The sequence below is a fragment of the Aphelocoma coerulescens genome, chromosome 24 (genome assembly GCF_041296385.1).
Source record: "Aphelocoma coerulescens isolate FSJ_1873_10779 chromosome 24, UR_Acoe_1.0, whole genome shotgun sequence".
NCBI classification, from domain to species: Eukaryota; Metazoa; Chordata; class Aves; order Passeriformes; family Corvidae; genus Aphelocoma; species Aphelocoma coerulescens.
Window position 1 is genome coordinate 2,458,667 of NC_091037.1, and position 24,118 is coordinate 2,482,784.

The 24,118-nt window shown below is 50.6% G+C and overlaps 1 protein-coding gene and 1 long non-coding RNA gene across 3 annotated transcripts in view; one reads left to right on the top strand and one right to left on the bottom strand.

Moving 5' to 3' along the window:
* The window catches only part of LOC138098336 (uncharacterized), a 122,125-nt gene extending 111,493 nt beyond the window's left edge, over positions 1–10,632 (top strand). The window contains exon 4 of one of the 2 annotated variants that reach the window (XR_011146593.1): positions 10,552–10,632. This is a non-coding gene — a long non-coding RNA (uncharacterized lncRNA). Of the gene's footprint in view, positions 1–3,237; positions 3,414–10,551 lie in introns of those variants that run through there. The other variant, XR_011146592.1, reaches the window with a different exon arrangement.
* TRIM29 (tripartite motif containing 29) lies at positions 1,499–22,606 on the bottom strand. Its single transcript, XM_068994828.1, has 10 exons — positions 22,127–22,606; positions 21,752–22,090; positions 14,588–14,683; positions 13,201–13,434; positions 12,676–12,874; positions 9,667–9,669; positions 9,528–9,611; positions 6,183–6,273; positions 4,063–4,141; positions 1,499–1,621 (listed from the first exon to the last, which is right to left on the bottom strand). The coding sequence occupies exons 1-10, from the start codon at positions 22,604–22,606 to the stop codon at positions 1,559–1,561; spliced, it is 1,668 nt and encodes a 555-aa protein (XP_068850929.1). The 3' UTR covers positions 1,499–1,558.
* Between the last annotated feature and the right edge of the window lie 1,512 nt (positions 22,607–24,118).

Genomic DNA, 24,118 nt, shown 5'->3' on the forward strand with positions numbered 1-24,118 from the left:
ACAGTGGTGTCCTCAGGCAGGTCCCGGCTGGCACCACCCAGCCTTCCTCAGGGCAGGGAGGGACGGGGGGATTTTAACATCCAGGCTTTGGAGGAGGAGGAGGAAGGGTCATGCCCACATTTTGGAGTATGGGAAGGAGGTGGTGGAAGGTTTTACTGGACCTGCTCAGGGGCAAAACAAACAGTGAGACCCGGAGGGGGCTGGTTTTATCCTTTCACACACATACTCAGAGCCCTCAGTGCTTTTCCCAGCAATTCCATCCCTTTTTGCACATCCCTTTTGTCACATCCTGCCCTACCACGCCAGCCCCTTCCCCCTCTGGTCTTTATGGGGAGAAAAACCCTCATTATAAAGTGACATTTCAAGTTCTCTGGAGCAACAGACGTTCAGGCCCAGGAGTTTGGGGTGAGGTGTTGGGTTACAAAGCCGTGAGTATCTTTGCGAAGGGATGAGCCAGGAAGGAATTTTCAGGTGGGATCTCCCTCAGCAAGGTGCTGCAAGCAGGAAAAAGTGGGGGGAAAGCCATTCCAAAACTGCCTGAATAGAGCAAACCATGGAAAGGAGCTGTTAGGTCTTGGTTTTCACCATTTAAGGGTTTTTATCCCATTTCTCCCCCTGACTGCCCTACGTGGCATGGACTGAACCCCTCAGCTTGTCCAGGGAGAGGGAAAATCACCTCAGGGAGATCATGGAATGGTTATCCAGCCCTGGATGTGATTCATCTGTCCAGGGGACAAATACAAAAATATGATCCTGAGCAAAAAGCTGCGGCAGTAATTCTCATTGCCCACTGCAGGGAAAGAAATATAAAATAGCTGAACTACAGAATGCAGATCAATTTGGGTTTAGGGGAATTAAGAAAAACCACCACAAACCAGAAAAGCACCCACCACCTATGGCATCTAATCAATCTTCTGTTACTAGGATGGATTTGCTTTTTATTTTTTAATTTGAAAAGGTGGCCGGAGGGGCACTTTAATGGGCTGGAAAGCCTCCCTGGCCTCCTCCAGCAGCTCTGGGAAGATCCTGCTGGAGCTCTTTGGCAGGTGAGGAGCAGAGCTGAGCTGCTGGAGGACCCTGGGGACGCCTGATGCCACCAGGGGATCTGATCCCAGCGGGAGCTGGGTGTCCCCAGGGTGGAGAGGCACGGGAAGAGCTCAAGCCTGGGACCTCTCCGTGCTGGGAAGAGCTTTGGGAACGGCCAGCTTGGGGCCTTCACCAGGATTTAACAGCTCTGGGGACAGGGGGACAGCTGCCTAGCAGGGGGTGCCACCCAAGCATCCACAATTCCCAGGAGGGGCAGAGCAGCTGGGGACAGAGAGGGGACAAGGAGGGGACAGCAGAGGACGGGGTTACGCTGTTAAGGCCTGCGGAGCTCTCAAGGCGAGCGGGTGATTTGGGGAAAAGTCCTGGTTTCCTCAGGGAAAGGCAATTCCCTCGCGCACCTCCCCTGTCCCGGGCAGAGATTAGAGCAGTAAGGTTAAGAGAGTAGCGGGTACATCCATGAAAATCCGCAGCTGAGTCTCCACTCCGAGCGCTGCCAGCTCTCCCGGAATCCTCAGGGCGCCTCGTTGGAGGTGGCTCCGTTGCCTTTGTTGACGTAAAAGGGGCGGTAATGTGACTGCAAGGAGAATTTGGGGCACGTCAGTTGGAGCCCCCCTCCTCTTCCTGACCTCCTACACCTCACCCTTCCATCCATATCTTACAAATTCCTGCCCCAGCACCTCCAGCTTCTCCTCCTGGACAGCAGCACGGCCTCCTTCCCCTCCTGGAGGTGCTGGAGCCATCAAATGCAAACAACTTTGGGCTTTTTTTGATTTACACACGTGCTTTGCATGGCCCCTGCTGCCGAGCCAAACGATGCCTCATGGAAAACCTCAGACTGTGACTCACGGCTTGATGAGAGGGCTTTTTTAGGGAGAAGGGGAATGTCACCTTTATTTTTATGCCTCTGTCAGTGTGTTTTAATTGCTCACTAACCTGACAGCTCAGGGGAGCTGTCACACTGGAAGCCACGCACAGTTATGCAAGTTGTGTGGGGTTTATTTGTGCTCTCTGGCTGGCAAACCCCAAACTCTTGTGCGTGGCAATTCCCACACAGTGGGGCAGCGTTGGTTGGTGCCTCCGTGCGCTGCAGCACCCAGTGTTTGTGTAAACAGAAATATAAATGGAGAGGTGGGGCAGAACCAACAGGAATTGGTATTTTCTGCCTCTCCAGCTCCGTTTGCTGCAGTCCCTGAGTGAACCTCATCCCATCAGGACCTGCCCCTGGAATTTCACTCTGACCTGCCCCATTTCAAGGAGCAACACGTGGCAAGGTTGTGTTGTGCAGCCTCGTGGTGCAAAAACAGCAGCCAGTTTCTTTGCCGGGATCACTGGCTGCAGCCTGGGTGGGAATATCCTCCCACCACTGAAGGAGTGACCATGGAAATCAGGAAAAGAGGGGGTTTTTAATGTCCAGTGTGTGTTGGGTTTGTTCTCACGTGCAGAAGGTGGGAGAGGGCCCACAGGAATGTTCTGGCCCCGTTTAGTGCAGCCCTATTTAATATTAGGAACAGCAGGAAGCACGGGCAGAGCAAACCCAGCCCATCTCCCTGCTCAGCGCTCAACACCTCCTGCTCCACGTTCCCTTTTGTCGAGATTCTTTTCATTCTATGGCTTTAATTTCCAACATAATTAAGATATGAAAGAGGGGGGGCTTCATTTGAAAGAGCTCCCTGGGCATGAAAAAGACCTTCCTCCTTAAACAGCACAATCCTTTGTGAAAATTCGTATTTACAGACCTTTTAGAATGTATATTACTTAAATACACATTTAAGGCTATTTTAAAAGCCAGATTATTGGCCCAATAGACCATAAAAGCTCCTGCAGAGATCCTGCAGCCTGGAGTGTGTATTTCTATTTTGGTGCTTTTAAATGCTCCTATTTATCAGCTCAGTTGTTGGGTTCAGGGCTGTGTGGTGAATATTGGCTATAAAAAGAAAATGGTCATTACAGATGTGTGCATGGCAGGGGAAGGGAGACAGGGAGGCAATGGTGGGAGCAGTTACCCAGATTTTCTCTGTGGGGATTAAGGAAAAATCCCTGGGAACACACAGTGGATGTGGGTGATGATGTTTTAGAGGGTCAAACCCAAGGCAGAAGGGACGGCAGAATTTTGCTGCTTTGCTGCAGCACCTTCAAAGGCTCGAGGCTGGATTTCCTGAAAGAATCTGCCAAGGAACATCCCTTCCACAGGATTCACCTCCTGGGGAGCCTGGAAAATGGAGCAGATCCAGCTGCAGCCGCTCTCTACCTGTTGTGTGTTTCCCTCAGTGTGGGAATGCTCTCAGTTCCTGACCCTCTGCTCCTTGCAGGTCTCATTTCCATGGAACAGTAAATAATCTCCCACAAATGTGCAATCAGAAATTTAAAAAAACATACGTAAGATTTCATCTGTGCGGGCAAAAGCTCGACAATCTTAATTCAGATCATGCAAGGCCTTAACACAGCGTGGTGTGAATAAAACCAGATTAACTTGGTGCTCCTGAGGCAATGCATTCCCTGGTTGTGTATTTGAGACTACAAGCCCTAAAACATCCCTGGCCTGGGCCTCTGACAACGATCAGTGTAAAACGAGTGGCTCGGAGATGCTGTGATGATTTCTGATCACAGCCTGACCCCTCATCTTTGATCCTGCATTTGCCCACTGCAGGGCATGACCAGCAAGGCGCTTTTATGTGGTTGTCTTTGGTGTCATTTACACATTCTGGATGTCACAGAGTGACACAGAGTGGGTGTTGAGAGCACACCTGCAGGCAGGAAAAGTCCTCTCAGTATCATTTTACAGGATTTGCACAGTTCCTATCTTCTGCATCACATTTAAAGACCAAAACCTTCTCCAAACATCAATTCTGCAGCACTGATTATTCCCACACCCCAGAGCTGTGGAAACTGGGGGGGTTAATCTGCATCCTGAATAGGATTGAAGCCTTTATTTCCCCACCTCCAAAGGACCCATCCCTGTGTCTGAAGCCTCCCTGGAACAGGCTGAATCTCTCCCCCCCCAGAGCTTTTTCTTACCAATACAGACTGCTTCGAGGAGGATTTCCACGTCTGTGGCGTCACCTTTGCAGACTGGTGCCTCACTATGGAGGGGTAGGCTGTGACAACACAAAACACAGCCAGTTACAGAGCAGCCCCTGCCACCACCACCCCCGTGTCCCCTGGCCAGCGCCAGGACCAGCAGCAGGACTGGAAGTGCCACCTCATTAGTATTGCATTGCTCAACATGGAAATGCAGCCGACAGACGGTGCCTCTTCCACCATCCAACCAGGCAGGAAAAGGCAGGAAAGAAGGGCTGGCTAATTAAAATGTCTGAGGAATGCAGAGAGGTGGAATGCAATCAGACCAATTAAATTCAGGCCGAGTCCCAAAGTCAGCATTGTGACTCTTGCAGAGAGCACCACAGGCTGTTTAATTAGTGCAAAGAGCTGAGCCTGGGGTTCTGCAGCTCCTCTGGCAGCTTGATAAGCCCTAAGCCCTTCCAGCCCCCAGCTCTGCTCTGCCCCACAGGTGCCAGCAGCCCTGCTGGGTCACAGCCAGTGTCAGGGCATCACACCATGGCCCTGCCCCACCATCTCCAGTTAATCAGACCTGACTCTGCTTGGCAGGTTCTGGTGCTCTTGGATTCCACCTCTGGCGCCCTTTTACCCGTGGGTAGTGCCGAGAGGACGATGAGATGGCGAACGGGGGGTTTGGTTCAGGTGAAGGAGGACAGGCAGCTCCTGAATATTTTTTTTTTAAAGGTTGTGCTGTTTGGGTTGTTTTTCAGTGACAAAGCTAGAGGGGCGAATGGCCATGGTGTCTTCCTCGAAAATCATCTAAAATTTATCCCATTTCAAACAGAATTTTAAATCGCTTCACCTGCTCACTAAACAAAACTTTGTAATATTTTTTAACACTCCTTGTCACCCTGGTTCAGCAGAGTCGCTCGTGTGCAGGTGCCTGGGAGATTGGCAGTCAGGCCAAGGTGTGGGAGTGCTCCGGGAAGCCAGAGCAGGATTAGGGGGCTTGTCACCTCGGAAAGGGCAGGAGGAAGGGGAATACTCAGTTCCTAGTACCGGTCTTAGTGAAGAGGCTCCCATCAGACTGTTTGCTGAAGTCACCGGGCGGATTCTGTCCCACCGAGGAGAACTGAAAAGGCAGCTTAGTGCCATTGCCTACTGGAAGATAGAAGAGGTTGTGTTATTCCAGGGGGCTGCAGGGGGGCATTGCCAAACACACCTGCGGCGCTGCCTTCACCTGGCTCGGGGGGCGTGGGCAGGGACAGCCCTGTCCCTTTTCTCTCAGGGAGAAAAGGCAGGTGGGAGCAGGCAGCTGTGTGTGGGTGGGAGCGATCCCAGTGCTCCAGGCAGGGAAGAGCCTTTCTCCTGAGAGCCCCAAGTGCAGGTGTGCCCGCGGAGCAGCAGCTCCTGCACCTCCAGAGGCAGCAGGGACGACTCCAGCGCTGCCCTTGCCTCCTGGCAGTGGAGGCTTCATTCAAACCCCACTGACATTAAAGCAACGCTTCCCCTCCTGGCCTCCTCGGGGTCAGGCCCTGGCTGCCAGAAGGAATCTGAGAGATGAGAGGGACGCAGCCCTGCCTGTGGCATGGAAAGCAGGGAGGGCCGAGGTGTGGCCCTGAGTCACCAGAGCTCCCCCAGGCAGGGTGGCCGTGGCTGCTACCAGCGTGAAGGGAAAGGCTGGACCTTGCAGGAACGAGGCAAAGGAGGAAAATAAAGGGAAAGGAAGATGGGGATCTGGGAAGAAAAGGCATGAACACGGGCCAGGCTGTGTCTTTGAGAACTTATTGGTAAAAGGTGTGATGGAGAGAAGCACCTTATGCTTCTGAGAGTATTTGGAGTCTCCTCCTGGCTCTGCCACAACCTCGAGAGCGTTCTGAATGATGGTTCAGGATCTGGGGATCTTTGCAAACTGGCTCCTGTGTTTTCCACCTCCTTTCTCTGTGCGAACAACGGGAAGCAGGGATGGCTTTCCCTCCTGTGAGCACAGCACGGAGAGCCTGGGCTCGGGTGAGTGCACACAGTGCTGATAGCCCAGCCAGGAGCTGGCTCTGGGACTGGCAGGTGCCAGGGCAGCCGAGAGGGCAGCAGGAAAGGTGGGTTAGTCAGGCAGAAAGCTGTGGCACGGGGGGTTAGATCCTCTCAAACTGAAGGCGGAATTACCCGTACCAAGTGTTTCCTCAGTCGCTTGGAAGGAGGAAAATTCCCATGACCGTGGGTTGAAATTGGCTGTAAAACAAGAGCATCCAGTTCAGCAGTTGGCTCCTGATGAGCTGGCCCAGAGGCCTGTACCTGGCATTGCTCTAGGAAAAGGTCCCCACCGAGTTGGGAGCAGCCCCAAAGCAGAAATCTGGGCCCAGGGAGCAGAGGAGAACCTGGGGTTTATCCCTGGGTGTTAGGGAATGGGGAATAGGCTTCTCCTGCAGTGAGCAGAGCTCTTAGTGCCACAGAGCTGCAGTAATTTGCCAGCTCAGGTTTGGCTACTCAACATGAGAGATCTGCAGGCAGAGGTTTGGGTTCAGAGCTGCAGAGACACCAGGACAGGAACATCCCTCTGCCCTGTGCCAGGCGTGTGCCCCAGGGTGCCACCACGACAGACTGGTGCTGCTGTAGCCCTTTTGGGAGGCACTGGGAAAGCAAAAAGAAGATGGATTCTTGGAGCGGCTCTGCTGCCATCCTGTGGGCTGCTTCTCTATTTAAGATGTGTTTCTGTTTACACAATTCTCTCTCTTTGTGCCCGAGTCCCTTCTACTCTTCATTCAAAGACTTTCAAGATGATTTTTTCCAACTTCCTCCTGGCTTTGGCCAAACTGTTTGACACATCAGGAGAAGAAAGCTTAGTGGGAGAGGACAGAAAGGAGCGTGGAGCAGTTGAACAGATTGTTCCTCTGTCTTTGAGGCAGCATTTGAAACATTTTGTATCTCCCCTCTCCCCATCCTGTCATCCCTGCAAGCAAATGTGGGATCATAGAATGGTTTGGGTTGGAAGGGACCTTAAAAACCATCTAATTCCACCCCCTGCCACAGCCAGGGACACCTTCCACTATCCCAGGTGGCTCCAAGCCCCATCCAACCTGGCCAAGGACACTGCCAGGGATCATGGGGCAGCCACAGCTGCTCTGGGGCAGGGCCTCACCACCCTCACAGGAAGAAATTCTTCCCAATATCCCGTCTAAGCCTCCTCTCTTTCAGTGTGAAGCCACTCGTTATGACACTGTCTTTAACAACAAGAGCAGTGGAAGTCTTCTTGAATTTATGCAGGGCTGAAAACCTTACAAATTCAGCTGGAATCCAAGCAGTTCCTCAGTTTGGGCTGCTGTAATTAGCACAGGGCATTCCTCAGTCCAGCAAACAGACTTTCCACTGTGGCCTGGGGCAGAATCTGCAGTGACCCAGCCTCACCAGAAAAAGGGTGTGCAGCAAAACTGCCACGAGATACTGAAGGATTCCGAGCCTGTTACACAATGCCAAGGGTGGTCCTCGCTTTTTCCTCCCATTTATGGGATTCCTTAGCAAAGATGCAATCAGCTGCACTGCTGGACTTCGCTGACACAGGGACAGGGTGCAGAGAGCTCCAGAGAGTGAAATGATGATGGGGACGTTGCATTATTCATCAGGTAATCCTTGGCTAGCCAGCCTGCAAGCTAAATGGGTCGCATCTCCTGCCTTGCCTACTGATTCATCCTGCTCCCCAAATCCCCACCAGTGTGGTTCCAGCAGCTGGATCCTGCCTGTCACCCCTGAGCCCTGACCCTGCTGGGGTCTGTTCATCAGCACAGGCTCTGTGTGCGATCACGAGCTCGGTTGTTTTGGCCAAAGTCACTTTGTTGACAGAAAACACAGAATGAGTAATTTGGAAGGCAGCATTGTCTGTGTTTCCAGGAAAACGCGGATGTGGAGGTGGGATGAACAATCCCTCAGTGTTTGGACAGTCAGAAATGCATTGCAGGAAGAGGGGAATTGTTGTACAGCCCTCACTCTGCTCTGGACACTCATCACTACCTGGATCTGGCAGTGCCTGCAGATCCCTCCTGGATCTTCAGGAGGTTGGGATGCTGGATCCCAGCAGGAGCCTCTTCTCCCAGGTGTCAGCAGCTCCAGAGAGCAGCAGAGGGAGGTTCAGGCACTCATGAGAGCACCGACCATGCTGTGGCACTGCCAAAATGGCTTTTCCCTTCTTTTTTCCCTTCCTTTTTGCCAGGCTGGGAAGCATCTCCGTCCCAGACACACGTGGGATGATATTGCCCAGTGTTCCTCCCACCACACCCCTGCCACGCTCTTTAAATGCCTTCGGGGCCGTTTCCACCTGAAAGCTCCACATTTTGGGTAGAGACAGGCTCAGCTTGTGCAGTTTTAGAAACGATTTTCAAACTTCCCCCGGGGCTGGGAAGTTTTGGGTGCAGGGCTGAGTCTGTGGTCTGAGCAGGATTTCCCTGGCAGCACAGGGCCTGGAAACCCCGAGGCAGCTGAGCAGCAAAACAAACCCAACTCTAAAAAAATGCCCCTCTGCCCCTGAAGCTGGGAAGAGCCCTGCTCAAGTCCTGCTGGCACTGAAACGGGAATGTCAGCCCTGCTCCAAACAACATCCTCAGGGCTGCCAGGTGTGGGCTGAGGGCACGGGAGAAGGGCACAGTGGCAATCCCGACAAAGGGCTCAGTGTCGGGGTCTGGGTTATCCCCAGGAAACCCCAGCACAGGGCAGGAATGTGCCTGCAGGGAGTGTCCCTGCTCACTGCTGGCACGTCCCTGCTCGCTGCTGGCACGTCCCTGCCCACCCTCTGTCTGCAGAACGGGAGCTGGAGACACCTGGCAAACCTGGGCAGGGCTGAAATGTGGTTCCTTGTTCCGTGCCGCCCTTCCTGCTCTTTTGTTCCTTGCCTTGCCTGGGCTTTCAGCGCTCTCAGCTTCTCACTCTGGATGCCAGTTTAGGAATGACAGCTGGGATTTTAGAGCTGAATGTGTTGGAAACACTGGTTCACTCCAAAAGCTCATCCTGCAGTGGCCGTGCAACACGTGGGATATAACAAATCACCAGGGCTCTTGCTGTCAGAGCTCAGAGAGGAACTCCGGACTCCTGCCTTTTATTAGGACACATTCCTCACTTCTTCTGTCCTTTCCCTAGAAGGGAAAATTATGTTTGGTGGTGAAAGTAAAATCTTAATGCTTAGTGCAGCTTTCACTTGATAGCACAGAGAGGTGAGCTCTGGGTGGAGAAAAACTCTGATTTTATCCTGGTAACCCCTGTTAAAACTCCTCTATATTTACTCCTGGACAGCGTTCAGTCACTCCAGCTCTTCCCCATAAAGCTGAGAACCTTTTCTGCCTTGTTTGAGGCAAAACCTTGTCAAAGCTCTGTAAGCTGGAGAGAAGAAGTGCAGAGGGCTGGATCTGGAAGTGTGAGGGAGGGGAAATTTTGGGATACATCATCAGTGAAGTTCCTTTCCTGAGCTGGAAGGGAGCCTGCCCACCTCTGGGGTGCCCTACCTTTGGGAGACAGGAACATGGAAAATCTCTTCAGGTTGTCAGGCTGGTTCCACTCGTAGTTGTTCATCATGAACCGGTGGTCCCCTGGAGAAGCAGAGCAGGGCGTGAGCTGGGGGAGGCACTCTGGTGGTCTTTAAACCCCCTGTGGGATCTTTGGCTGGGAGCTAAAGCAGCTCTGGAGCTGCCCAGAGTCGAACATAAAAGGTTCCCTCAGAGGCGGAGCCCAGCTGAAGGATTCAACCTCTCAGCAGACACAGGATCTCCTAAAATCCATAGTGAGCCCTGAGGGTTGAGGCGTTTTCTTACCAAAATACTGTTGTGTGGCTGAAAATGCCTTCAGAAGTTTGAGTTTGGCTCCTTTTGTGTGTTTAACCTGAGCACAGGGCTGGCTGATCGAGAACTGCTGCTATTTAAAGCTGCAGAAATCAGTTCTGGGAGGGTTAAATGGCTTGGCTTCTCCAGTTTTTAGTGGAAGATGCTAAAGCTGTGTTGCAAGCAGCTCTAAACTCTTGGACAAGGGTGGTTGGTTCAGGTTTCACGGATCAAACTTACTCCTACACAGCCTGGGTTTGGATTTCTGACACTGATTCACAGGAAATGAGGCTTCAGCACTACACTTGCTCATAAAAACACTTTCTTTGAAGGCCTCTGTAAACCTATTGTTCTCTGCAAGGAAGTAAATTCGGTTTTCATGTTTAAATAGCTCCACTCTTTGATTCTCAAGTCACTGAACAAACTTTTCTTTTATTTCTCCCATTTATTCCGGTGCTATTTAAGCTCCCTAAATGCTCCCTGATTATTTGTCTCCTCGCCACGTAGGCACCTGTTATGACAACTGAAAGGACGTGGATTCCCTTTGGAGTCTGCTATTAGGCAGGTTTCATTCCATTAATAGAAGATTTCTTCCTGGGAAGTGTTTTACAGTAGAAGATCAAGCCAGCTGCAAATGAATTTGTTGCAGTGACTCAAGGGGAGTCCAAGTTAATAACTCCACAGTTCCTTAATGGATTTAATTCCCTTGCAGCCAGTGGATGCAGAGTGCTGCCCTCTTTCATCTGTCACCGTGGCTTGGAGAAGGGAGAGCTCTGAAGCTCCTGGGACTCGCCATAAATAACATTTCCCACCTGTTCCCAACTTTGCATTAGGCACACTCCAAGCTGTGTCCCTGCTAAAGCTCCTGGAAGCACCCAGGTTTCTGCAGAGCAGGAGTTAAAAATGGTTTTGGCACTTGAATTCCACGGATTTCAAATAACAATCAGGGCTTCTGGCATCAACAGCATGGAAGAGACCCCAATTAAAATAATCAAGAAGTAATCAGGCTTTATCTTGAGCTACTAGGACTGAGCAGCTGCAGAACCTTGTTGGGTTATAAGGATGTCTGAGGAAAATGGTTCAGGGCAAAACCCATCCAAGCAGATGGAAATTCTGCACAGCTTCAGGTGAACAATGGAAGGAAAATGCGCAGAAAGTGATTTTTGGATTTGTTTGTCATCTATTCATATTAAGTTATTGTCAAATTTTTTTGACACCTATTAATGTCAAGTTATTGTCAGTAAATCTGGAGCACATGGAGTGTTGAGAATTTAAATGGGAATGGTGCAGTGTTGGAATATAAGTAAGGTTCAATTTCTGGTGCTACTTTAAGGGCAGGAGAGCTTTAAAACCTGCCTCTAGCTGTGCATCCTGAGCACTTGGAGTGGGACCCCTGACCTTCCTGAAAGGTTGGTCCAGAAGGATCTGGTCCATCTAATTCCTGTCTGATGGAGAATGGTGGCACTGGGCAGTGTAAGGTGTAGATACAGGAGGGATGGCCACTAAACACTGTGAATTTGAGTGAATTAACAGCAATTTGCAGATTTGCAGCACAGTTCCTCAGCTGCTTGTGTTGTCTGAACTGGCCTTGAGTTTATTCCTGCACCTTTCTGGCTCCCACATCCCCCTGGAAGAGCAGGGTGCCATTTCTCCTCGCATCACCCGCTGCTGTCCTGCTTCCTGGGGTTCCTCAATGACTGATAGATTACATCCTCCCAGCAGCCAGGTGAGATAAGCACTCATTCCCATCCCTGGGATTAAGCAACCTGCCCAGGGTTACAAGGCTGCTTGTGGGAGAGCTGGGAAGTGCAGACAGCAGAGCCCCATCGTGGTGCCCTGGCCTAATCTTAGGTGTGAGCCTGATGCAAGACAAGGCCTTTATTCACGGCTAATTGGGAGGAAGTGGGTTATAAACTTGAAAGATTAATTTTGGTGCTGTGGTGTTGGCTGTGACCTCTGCATTCACCTTAAAGATCGCCTTAAACATCACTCAGGTGTGGGGATGCCTTGGACATCCTGGGTCAGGGCAGGCAGGAAAGCTCTCCCAAGTGGAACAGGGAGTATGATCAGAGTTTTTCCAGTTTAGGTTGTAGCTTAACACCCAAATGGAGCCCTTTTGACTTGGAAAATTAGATTTTCAAATACTTCCTTTTCAGTGACAGGTGGTTGCAGGGTATTTCATGTTCCAGCCAGGCAAGCAGAGGCTGAAACCCTGCAGTTGTAATATCTGATGTCACAGCAGCACCCCACATGTGCTAACCGAGTGTACAAATAGGATTTCAGACTCGCCATCCCACATTCACCCTTCTGCCACTGCCTTCTCCCTGCACTGAGCTGCCTCAGCAGATCTGTGGGGTTTCCCATGTGGAAAATGTCTTGCTAAACTTCCAGGGGCTCGCTGGAGCCTGGCCCAGGCAGAGTGGCACAGGGCAGGAGGGAAGGGAGGCTGTTCTTGAGCCCACACAGGAGCTGGCAGAACCCATTAAATCCTAAACATGAAACCCTAACATGAACCAGGGAACTGGGGCCAGTTTGGTCCCCTACATGAGATACTTGAATTCCCTGGCAGTTCTACTGATTCCATCCCCACACAGGAGTGGCAGGATAACTCTGATATTCCAGAATTCATATTCTAATGACTCCCATATTCCAGAATTCATATTCTAATGACTCCCATATTCCAGAATTCATTCCAGCTGCAGGTGGTGTTACTCCCACTTTTCCCCCAGGTCTTTGCTGACTTTCTTCTTCACCAGGAGTGCTCATCATCCTCATCACCCTCATCTCCCCTGACCTTGCAGGGAGGGAGGGAAGGGGAATATTTGGGATATTTTACCGTTCTCCATGTGGTTCCTCTCGATGAAGTTGCGGCCCAGGTCTGCCTTGCAGATCTTCTCCACGTGCCTCATGCAGACATTGAGGAGATCATCCCTGAGCAGCCCCATGGATGGGCTCATGCTCTCCCCTTCCAGCAGCACGCTGTAGGTTGGGAGGGATGGAGGGGGCACGTAATTCCTCATCAGAGCCCCAAATTCCTGCCAAAAAAAGAGGGATCAGGGGTTAATGAGGAGCATAAGAGGATAGATCCTAGAGAGCTGGTAGTTGTTAGACTCCAAAGGTGCAAAGGAAAGCAGTGAAGATGGGCAGGAAAATGTTCCGCCCATGGTTTGCAGCCATGGCATGTCCAAGCTCATTCCTCACCCCCCAGAGCACAGACAGCTCCAAACATCCAGGTGAACCCCTGACACGGATGTGCAGTGAGCTGGGGAAGGTTCACGCATCTCACACTTACTTGGGGTTGTCTTTGGGACAAACCCTGTCCTCGTGGGGACAAAGGAAAGGAAAATGAGGTCTCTGTCACCTGCAGGAAGAGCACGGAGTCGCTGATCTGGTGGATCTGCTCCCTGTTCTCCTTGTCCTCGCGCAGCAGCTTCGCCCTCTCCTCCAGCTCATCCACGATTTCTTTCACGTTCTCCGAGGCGATCTTCTCTCGCTGGTCCAGGGCAGCCTTCACCTCATCCCTCTGCCTCTCCAGGTCACGGATCAGCTCCTTGAAGTGCTGGTCCACCGTGGCTTTCTCGTTGGTGGTGTAGTTCTGGATGGGGAAGGGACAGACAGAGGAGGCAGCAGGAAAGAGAAAGAAAATATTAAGATTTCACAGAGTTCTTTGCTACTAGAGGGACACAGAGGGGGATAAATCCAAGGATTCAGCTTTTAGGTTATGGAAACTCCAGGTATGCAAGTCTTGGCTGCAGGAAAGCTGTGCCAAGAGAAGCAATACCTGTTCCTGCAATGATCACATGGATGCAATCCAAAGGGGACACTGCCTTCCCAGGGGTAAGAGCATATCTCTTATTTCATTCATGCACTCACAGGTGATATTTAAAAACACTCTGTAGCCTCCTAAATCATGGTTCTGGCTCCTGGACAATTTGAGGACCAAATTCCCACCATTTCAAAGGATGAAAGGTGCTGAAACACTTTTTACAGGCCTGACCTCGAGGTGCCTCTGAAACATTCCTCAGGAGGACTGGGGATGTAGCTGTATTGAGAGTCAACATTTCTAGGTCAGGTTTCCAGTAATAATAATAATAATAACAGTAATAATAAAGCAGATGAAAAGCAGAGCTGGTGAGCCAGTGTGCTTGCACCACATAAAAGGGAGAAGAATGGCTTTGCCTATTAATATTATGCAAATTTGCTGGGGTGTCTCCAACTTGTGCTTTCACTGCTTTATTCAGTTAGGCTATAAAGGAAAAAAATAATACCATGACTCCATTCCAACCCTCACCAGGGTGTAAGAATTATAAAGGAGCCTTCTCTTGGCATGGAAAGAAGCTGTTCCACCATAAATAAGATGTTTGTTGGGGTAACTTCATCTGCTCCTGCTGTCTTATCTCAGTTTGGGCAACCCAGAGCCCTTTTTCAGGTTATTTGTGGATTTTTTTTTTCTAAATCTGCCTGGCTACTGGTGATGGAAGGGCCATAAAGGACCTAAAAAAGGAGCCGGAGCAGGGAGGTGCCTTGGTTTTGTAACTGGGCTTGATCTCCCCGCAGGGAATGTCGCAAGACGCCTTCAGTGGGAGTTGTTGTTTCCAAGATTTGGCTTGGAGTTTGGGATAGGGATGAGATAGAGGCCAGGGAAGGATGGAGTGAGGAAGAGCTGGATGTCCTGAGGAAAGGAGGAGAAGGAGAAAAGAAATTGGTGATTACAGGAGGAAGAGGTGAATTTAACATCTCAAACACACCTTGATGCGGTCCCTCTCCTTCTGCCACTTGTCCACCTCATCTTCCACCTCGATGATCTTCAGCTGCAGCTGCTCCTTCTGCAGCGACAGCTCGGCCTGTGGGGAGGAGAGGAGAAGAGAGGGACCCTGGTGAGCTGGGGCTGAGGGTGGCCCACTTCAAACAGCCCCGAGCCTGCCCTGCTGCGCTCAACAGCAGCAGCAGCGGGGAGGTCCAGGCTGCTGGCACTGCCAGCGGGCAGCATCCCAGCACAGTCAGCTCCCTCAGCAAAGCAGCAGCACCCACCTCCCAGGCTGTCAGGGTGCTGCTTTTAATCACATGGGAGTCATGAGCTGCAGGGGAAGGGAGCTGTTTCAAAATTCAGCTGTGTGTGCAGAGCAGGGCCCAGCCCAGGGTGTGCCTGTGCAGCAATAACAGTTTTCATGTAATTACGGAATGACGTTTGACGAGTGTTGCAACAAGAGGATGATGCCTCCGGCAGGAATTCTGTTTAGACAGGATTGTGGATTAATTTGCTCTGAATTGAGAGCTTTCATGTAGCGATGGAGCAGGGGAATGCTTGGAAAAAAAATTTAAAAAAAAAAAAAAAAGCCACAAAAGGAGGAGGGAAGAGGTGTAGTCAGAGCCTGCTGGGCTGAGCTCAGCAACTTCGCTGGCATTCATTTGCATTTCGTTGTGCAGTGGCTTCCCAGAGAAGCTCGGAGCAGGGACCTGTGCAGGAATTTGTGGCAGTGGAGCCATGGAGGTTGGGCAGCCATGCACCGTTTCCCCAGATCATTGTTTCCCTGGATCAGGCCAGGACCTGGATGCTGGCAGAGCCTTGCCCCGTTAACTCCAGGTCGTTGCCATTGACCATCCCTGCCCCAGAGATGCCTTTGTTGGTGCATTTCTGCATTTCACGGGTGTGCAGGTTGGTCACAGCCGTGGCTGGAGGCCATCTGGCTGTGGGACACCCAGCCCAGAGCTGTTGAGGACCTGTGGAGCTGGCAGAAATTCCCTGTGTTCTGTCATGTTAGGAGAGTCCTCAAAACCCGCTGTTCGTGGGGGATCTTTAGGAAAATTGTAGGATTCACCCAAACCACTTCAATTCAGGCGGACAGTTAGAGGCGTGGGTGGATAAATCCACTCTCACACTCCAGCTGTCCGTCCAAGAACGTAATGCAACATGAAAATGTGGGTGCTTATTGATCAGAGCTGCCCTCAGGAGTTTAAAAGTTTTCAGTTCTCCACTCGAAATGAAGAGCAGGGAAGAAGCTGTGAACCAGCCCAGACAGGAGCTCTTGTCCTGATGCCAGACAAGTGTCTGAACACCCTCTGGAGCTGGAATCCAGCACAGCTGCTCTGAGAGCACCAACCCCAGCTGCTCCAATTTAGAAAATCCCTATTTATGGAGGGAGAACGATTGGGTGGTGGTTTTGTTGCCTTATAAAACACAAGGAAAGTGGGAAGAAAAAAGGGAAGTGTGCTCAGAGGTGTCTCAGTGCCACAAAAGCTGCATCTTCAAATTGTTTTTAGGAGTTGGGAGAGCATTGGCTGTCTAAATATTATCCACACACCCTCAGTAGTGGCCTAAAGGCTGCCATGAGCTGATTCTCACCCTCTCCAGGGGTTCAGGATTTCACAGGAAAGGATTTTGTGGCACAGGTTCACCAGGGAACCCACACTGGATTCCAGATGAGAAAATTTGTTCTGCTACTGATCAAAAGAACAAAGACAGGAGCTTGATCCCGTCATTTTCACATTTTCAAGACAGTGACTTGGAGGAATTCCTGCTGGTTTCCATTCCCACGTGCAGTGGGAGATGTCCTGTGTATCAAGACTCTGCACAGCAGGGAAAGGCAATGAGATAAAAATATTTTAGATCCATTTATCCATTGCACTGCATTAGCCAATGTGAGAAATGACACCCAAATTCCAGTTGTTTCCCTGAGCCACAGAGCTGCATCCAGGTGGAATTATTTGTTTGCAAAGTAAAAAGCTCATCTCCAGAGCAATTATTTCCCTCCTCATCCCCAAAAATCAGGACATCCTTATAGGAACGTGAGTGAAACCCTACAGAGAAAGACTGGAAGGAATTTTTGGGGAAGAGCAGAACTTTCACAGCCATGCAGACACTCCCAAACTCAAAGGATTTGCAGAGAAAATGACAGGAAAAAAAAAATCAGGTGATGGCTGGAAGGTGGTGATAACTATGCTTTTCTAGTCCTTTTTAATTAAGATGGGTCTCCAAGGAATTTTGGGAACTATGATTTGTAGAAGTGATCCTGACTCTCAGCAGTTCAAACATCCCCCAAAAGGTGGTTTGGGTGCTTCTGGTGTGGGGTGGAACAAGCATTTAAGAGCAGAGCCACTCAGCAATTTGGAGCAAGATTTCTGACTTGCAAATGAGAATTACAGAGATGGTCCCAAGAGCCAGGATGCAAATCCCACACTCAGCCGGGTTTGGCAAAGGGGAAACACCAGCACAGGCTGCAGCGAGGGCACGGGAGGTGAAGGGAGGTGTGAGTGTGTGGTACTGCAAAACATTTTTAAAATACTACAAAAAACCACCTTAAACATGGAAAAGAAATGTTAAAGAGAGGTGTGGGGAGACTCTGGAATAGTGGAGAAACTGGTGGCATGGGCAGCAGGGTTCAGGGAGGGTGCTCTGGAGGTGGAGCACAACATCAAGGGGTTCAGGAGGTGATTTCCTGATGGTTTTAAGACCTTTTTTTTTGTCTGGAAGGTTGCTTTAGCTGTCCATGTGTATCACAAATAGGCATTTACAGTGGGGGGGGTGACCGGTATTAGGGACAGGCGGTGCCTCAACTTCATTCCCTAAGAGGAAACTCCTATCTGCGTTCATATTTCTCAGATTTTTCAGGGTGAAAAATCCTTGATGGACCACCCAGAACAAATCCATTGGAAGATGTGGGGTTCAGAAAATCCCAATGAGAGATAAAACAGCAACACCCCCCATCGTGGAGGTCCCTCCAGAGCAGAAATAACAGGAACAGTGGGAGGAAATCCAGATGCAGACAATTTTTGAGCACAGCTGGTTGAGAAATGCAGGCACTGAGAACCTTCAAGCTAAGATTGGATCCCCTATTAGAGCCTCAGTTAATTAGGGCAGTTCAGAGGCTTCAGTGAAAGTTCAGAGCGTCCATCCAAACACGCACAGCTGAGCCCAGCCCTGGTGCTGTGGAGGACCTGCAGATGATGAGCCTTGCACGATGATGCAAGTGGTTTGTGCAAGGCAGCAGCAGCACAAGCAGCATCATGCCCTTACTGCTCTGGGAACACCCCAGTGTCCCCAGCCTGGGAGAGAGAGCTCTGCTAATGAACCTGCCAGCAGCATCCCAAGGAAATCACGGAGCTGGAGAAGTGCTGTTCCAGCTCGTTGTCCATGTGGGTGCCATGGCTGAAAAGTCAGGGAGTTGTTTGAGACATTATTTCTGCTGGGTTTAAAATGACATTTCCCCCATCTCAGTTTCTGTGGTGTCAGAGGGCTAAAACCTCTGGAGACTCTGCCAGCACCCTGCAAAAATGTCACTGCAGGAGCTGAGGCTCCCTGCACAGCTTGGAGGGAACTCCTTGCTTGCAAACAAGTGGATTTTCCCTGGATTCTGCCCTCAGTGTAGAGGATTAATGCAGAATTTGGGCAAACAGGTGATTTTGCTCCAATCACAGTCACTTCCTAGATTTCCAGCTGGGAGAAGAGTGCCCTTCCTGCAGGTAACTCTGGGGAAAGAGCATCTATTCTGAGCTATGGCCACAGAGCAACCACAGCTGGTGCAGATAAAATCTCAGAGCCTCGTGCTGCGCCAGCGAGAAAGGCCCCAAAACCCTTCCAAGGTTTTATTTTGTTTGTTCTCTGCTCAGTGAAAGTGATGCAGAGATGGGAACCCCTCTGGATCCGCCTTTGTTTCTTCAAAGCCTGGCTCAGCCTTTGTGAAATCCCACCCCCCCTTTTCAAAGCTGCTCTGTGGGAAGGAGGAACACCCAGCTCCCCTTCCTGCACAGCACCTCCCTGTACCCACAGCAAACTTTGCTTTAAAAGATAAATAACTACAGAAAAAAGCCCAAATCAAAGAGTTCTTCAGCAGAGCTGGCCTGACACGCTGAGCACCGAGGCTGGTGCTGGAAGGTAGTGCCAGGTTGTTTACAGCTCTGGGACTGGCAGGCAGAGGTGAAGTTGTCTCCTTTGGAGAGCAGGCCTGTAAAACAGGTTTGGGATGAAGGATCCCCTTCCAGAAGGAAGGATGCTGGCTCCAAGGGGGGCTCTGGCTCTGCTGATAAATCAAGGGTTTTATTGGATGTACAAGCTGCTGTGGAGAATTCTCACTTTTCAAGTGTCAGTGGTTATTACCCAGCCTCACAGCCCTTTCCCTGGCTGTTTTTTATACTGGTTCTGCTGCAAACTGTTACTTTTCCTTTAAATCTGCAGCAGGAAACGAATGCAAAGTGGATCTGGGGAGAGCATTAAAGGTTTGCTGGGTAAAATACGCAAATAGCACAGGGTGGGAAGTCAGGACAAATGTCTCTGTCTGAGTCCCTGTGCCTTTCACTTGAGTCTGCTCAGCAGGAACAGGGGGTGAGTGACTCTCACCCCAGGCTCCTGAAAAGTGGAAGATGCTGCTGTGTTCTCTGTCTGAGACAGAGATATCAGGCCTAACTATAGGTGTCTGTGTTCTGGCTTGTTTGCATTCCTCTTCTGCTGGGCTGCACCGTCTCTGTCTGCTCCATGAGACAAGCAGGGTTTCCTAATTCCACTGAAGGGTCTTTCCCAGCTCCAAAGCACAGCTCCTCTCTTCCCTACAGGCCTACAGCAAAGACAGGCTCCTGAAAGAGGCTCCAAGCTGCATTAATCCTGCAGAACTCAAGGGCAGATGGACCTAAACCCAGCTTATTCTGTGACAGTTTTGTGCCACCAGATCACTGAGCGCCCAGGCTGGCAGGGCAGCAAAACAACCACCAGTTCTGGAACCCTCTCCAGTTCTGGAACCCTCTCCAGTTCTGGAACTCTCTCCAGTTCTGGAACCCTCTCCAGTTCTGGAACTCCCTCCAGTTCTGGAACTCTCTCCAGTTCTGGAACCCTCTCCAGTTCTGGAACCCCCTCCAGTTCTGGAACCCCCTCCAGTTCTGGAACCCCTCCAGTTCTGGAGTCACACAGCAGCCAGGGACAAGGAAATCCTCGCAGATAAGTCCTGGACATCCAGCACTGTGTGAAAGGCTCTGGCTGGACACAGCTTTATTCTGGTCACCACGCCGGTGGCAGAATGAATTTGGAGGTTTTAAAGCTACTCTGGAGCTGCTGGGATGCCAAGCTGGGAAAACAGGGCAGGGATAGGGGTGACCTGGCGTGGGGTTGTTGCTTATCCCTTCCAAAAGGGCACCAGCACCAGCCACTCTCCCGATTTGTGGTCACATTCCAGCTGGCTGATTTGATAAGGAGAGGTGTTACACACCAGGGGCTTGGAAATATTCATTGCTCTTTGTGGTTCTTGCTGAGGCTCCACCTCTGGTGAATAAATCAGGGGTGGGAACAAACATTTGTAGGCAACAGCTTTCGTGCTAATTGTTTTTGTCTGAGTGAATGCTCGCTCGAGTTACAACAAGATCAAACTCGTTGTCAGGAGAAACTTGCACATGTGCATGATTCATGTTGATAAATCCTAACTCCTTGAGGCTGAGCAGCGGCAGAGCCAGTGCAGGAGGACCTAAGGACTCTGAGAGAGGAATCAAACACATCAAACACCAATTGAATCACAGTTCTCTGCTCATCCACGGTCGCCTCTTTACAATCAAGGTGCTGGAGGTGTATCCAGCCACAGGGGGAAGGATCTGAGCAGCTTTGCTTCCTCAGGAAGCAGCTGTTCCCCTCATTGCAGGGCAGGAACTGGACACCCCGGCAGACACCAGACACAGCTTTATGTTAGAGCTCTGCAGTGTTCAGGGCTGACATCAAAACCACGAGGACAGGCAATTACGGAACAAACAAGCCCTGCAGGAAGCTGGGAAAGGCTGGCTGAGACATGGAAGAGGCTTTGTCTGGTTTCAGCGAGGCTGCAAGCTGGAGATGACACGGCAAGGAAAGACCAGAGAAGACAGAGATAAGCTCTACACAAGATGCTCTTTCAGGCTGATGAGATGAATCTTCCCAGCTCCCTAGAAAGAGTAAAATTGTTCTTCCCATGAAGGGAACTCAAGAATTTCTCGCAGCAGGAACCTGTGTTTGCCTGGTCACCACATCACAGCCCTGGTTTGGGGTTTAGGACGTCTTAGTGCCCTTCCAGGTTCTGACTGTGTGACTCCAGGCACATTGTTTTATATAATTATTATTTTACAGGTCTCCTTTCTGCCATCCCTCCTGTCCTGTTTCTAGGCCAGGTCCCACTTTTACCACAGGGGATGCAGCAACAAACGTGGTGAGCCCCTGATTTTTGCTAGAACAAGTGAAATCTCCTCATCCACCCAGAAAGCAAACAACAAGAGGCTTTAGGCAAACAAAGCTGAAAGACATTTCATTAGTGGAATCTCCCTGGATGTCCATCCTCTAAAGCTGCTGCAGTAACACTGCAGGGGAAATGATCAGCTTTTGTGCTTGCCACCAGGGTTTGGGGTTTTTTTTCCCATCTGAGCTTCAAAAGACTCTTTTCGTAGGTGTGGCTCAACAGAAAAGAAAAAAAAAATCCAAAACCTGATCTCACTCTAAGGAGCTGAGATAGCAATTTTCAATAGTTATTAGTGCCCATGAGGAACTTTAGCAGCCACTGGTTTGACAACTTGTGTTGTGGAGGTCCTGCCCCTGAGCAATGCCCACCTTTCTGTGGGTAACACCCCACAAACACCATCAAAACTCAAGAATAGTTTTTAAAAACTTAACATTTTGGGCTTTGATTCAGCTTCTGCTGAAAGTCAGGTGTGCTGCAAACCAGGTTGTCCATCCCTAAATCCAGTGCTGTGCTGCTCCAGCCAGGACTGGGAGAACAACAACCCCATGGCAACAGCACGCAGGCAATATCAGTTCTCCACTCAACACTTCCCATCCACCACCACTGCATCCCGGGATTCCATCCCAGCCATGATCTGAGGGGAGATCGCAGGCTGGGGAGCAAAGGCTGCGGTGTGACCCTGGGATCTGCAGACTGCTGGGAACAGAAGGAAGAAAAGGAGAATCAAATTACCTCTTTCCCTGCCTTCTCGATCTCCACTGTCACCGTGCTGTGGTTCTTGTGCTCCTGGAACATGCAGAGGTAGCAGATGCACATCTGGTCTGTCTGGCAGAACAGCTCCATGGTCTTCCCGTGCACAGGGCATTTTCTGGCTTCGAAGTCCCTGATGGGGTCCAGGAGCTGGTGGTCCCGGAAAGCCGCTCCCTCCAGGTGGGGCTTGAGGTGCAGCTCGCAGAAGGAAGCCTGGCACACCAGGCAGGACTTCACAGCCTTCTGCTTGTTGTCGATGCAGGAGTCGCAGAGAACATCCTCGAGCTTCACGCGGGGCCGGGAGCCGGCGGCTCTGTCGGCCTTGTTGAAGGGTCTTCTCAGGTCGCCCGTCTCCACCAGAGGCAGGGAAGATTTCTTCAGGTCCCCCATCTGCCCTGCAGAGAACAAGGATTTCCTCCCTTCCCCGTCAGCGGGCAGGAAGCTCTTTTTGGAATCCAAGGAGAAGAGGGACTTCCTGAGGTCGCCCTTCTCCGGGAAGGACAGGGCCGGTCTCCTCATGTCTCCGATCTGGCCGCTGGCGAACTGCATCTTCTTGGAGTCTGCTGAGTCCATGCTGAAGTAGGTTGACCTCTTCTCGTCGGATGACTCCACAAACTGAATGATGGGCCTCTTCCAGTCACTCCCAGAGAAGAGGGAGCTCTTGATTTGCCCCGTCTCCAATGCAGCACCGCCCGTGCCTTTTATAGCTTCTTTCTCGCCTCCGCCAGGGCTCGTGGCCTTCTTGGCTTCCTCTTCTTTTTTGGGGGCAGTTGGGCTCTTCACGTCCTCGGGCTTGCTGGCGGTGCCGTTTGTCCTGGCTGCGCTCCCCGTTTCCATGTCTCAACAGGGTCAATGGCTTCTCTGCTCACTCTCTGCTCCAGCTCCCGTCTCTCAGCCCCCTCCAAGGCAGGCAGGCTCTACCTGGTCGTCAGTCTCAGCGAGGAATGGCTCTGGAATGGCTCTGGAATGGCTCTGGAATGCAGGAACCCTTCTGCCCGAGTGACGCACCCGCAGCTCCTGCGAGGAGGAGCAGCGCGCCCGGACCGCGCCGAGGTGGATGCAGGGGGGAAGAAAGGAGGAAAGGAAGGAGCAGACGTGGAGGGATCAGAAGCTCCAGCTGTGCAGTTAATTATACAAGGCAGTCCACACCCAGGAACATTCTTGTCTAACCAGGTTGGGGAGGAAGGGCTGTTTATATACATAGAAATGGCTCCTTGGAAAAAAAAAAAAAAAAAAAAAGAAAGAAAAAAAAAAAAGAAAGAAAAGTCATTTTCATTAAGATGTAGCAACCAGTTCCACCGCTTGTTTCAAAAATAATTTGGCCAGCAGCTGAGGTTCCCCTCCTTGCAGAGATGGGCAGGGTCGGGGAGACCACGAGATGCCCAAGGTGGGTTTGTTAACTGGGTCATAGCAATGCACCAAAATAATTAGGGTTGTAATTAAAACGAACGCCTAGAATAAAGCATTCTTCAGCCAGGCTCCCCCAAGGGCTTGCTGCATTCAGGAGGGAGGAGAAATGCATGGTTAATACTGGGTTTAAATGGCCCTATTATCTTTATTTTGATTTTATTTTGGGTTTGTGCAAGGTCTGTCCATCTAGACCTGGAAATAACCCAGCCACGGATCAGAACAGGCAAAAATTGGCTGGGCCTGCTTTTCTCACAGGCCACGGAATCTCTGAAAGATGAGTGGTAAAATAAAACCCCACTGTGTGCTCTGAGATAAAGGTTTAGGTGTATCCTACGTAGCTCTTCCCATAAATGTCCTCGGAACTGGAGCACACCTGGAAGAGGAACCATTTTGCAGCTTAGATGGTCAGAACGTCTCTTGCCAGAGAAAAGAAGTGAAGAAGTTTTAAAAATAGATCTGTCTCCAGCAGCTGAACTCCTGGGAAATGTTCACCTGTTGGAATCACTGAAGATTTCAGGAGAGAAAAGCTTTTTAAAAGCACCGGTGGAATCTAGCGACTTCTAAAGAATGAGGTTGATCTTCCTCTCACATCACATCGGATTATACTCGGAATTTCAGAGAGATTTCTCTGAGAGGAATGTCCAGGGTGCAAATTAACCACGCCAGAGATTTGTGCTTAATTGAGTTTTCTCAGAACGCCCTGGTGCCGCTGCTAGAGAAGGTGATTTTTACCCATAAAAAAATCTCCTTAAACATCCACCAGGAACCCCTTGTTGGAAGGGATTTGAGTACAAATCCAGGTCTGCATTTTCCAGCTTTTTTTGAGGTGTGGAGGAAACAGAGGCAAAGCAGGGACAGCATAAATTCTGGATGTGATAGGAGAGGAGAGCATGAGTTACAGACACAGCTTCTAAAGGTCTTGTCTATGCAAAATGAGAG

What these genes read in the sequence shown, in the direction of transcription:
- TRIM29 (XM_068994828.1), bottom strand. Translation starts at nt 22,606, where the DNA reads ATGGAAACGGGGAGCGCAGCCAGGACAAACGGCACCGCCAGCAAGCCC. An exon ending in AGAAATCTTCCCTGCCTCTG is followed by an intron (nt 22,091 to 22,126) that starts GTGGAGACGGGC and finishes CCCTTCAACAAG; the next exon opens with GCCGACAGAGCCGCCGGCTC. An exon ending in CATGTTCCTGTCTCCCAAAG is followed by an intron (nt 6,274 to 9,527) that starts GTAGGGCACCCC and finishes CTTGTTTTACAG; the next exon opens with CCAATTTCAACCCACGGTCA.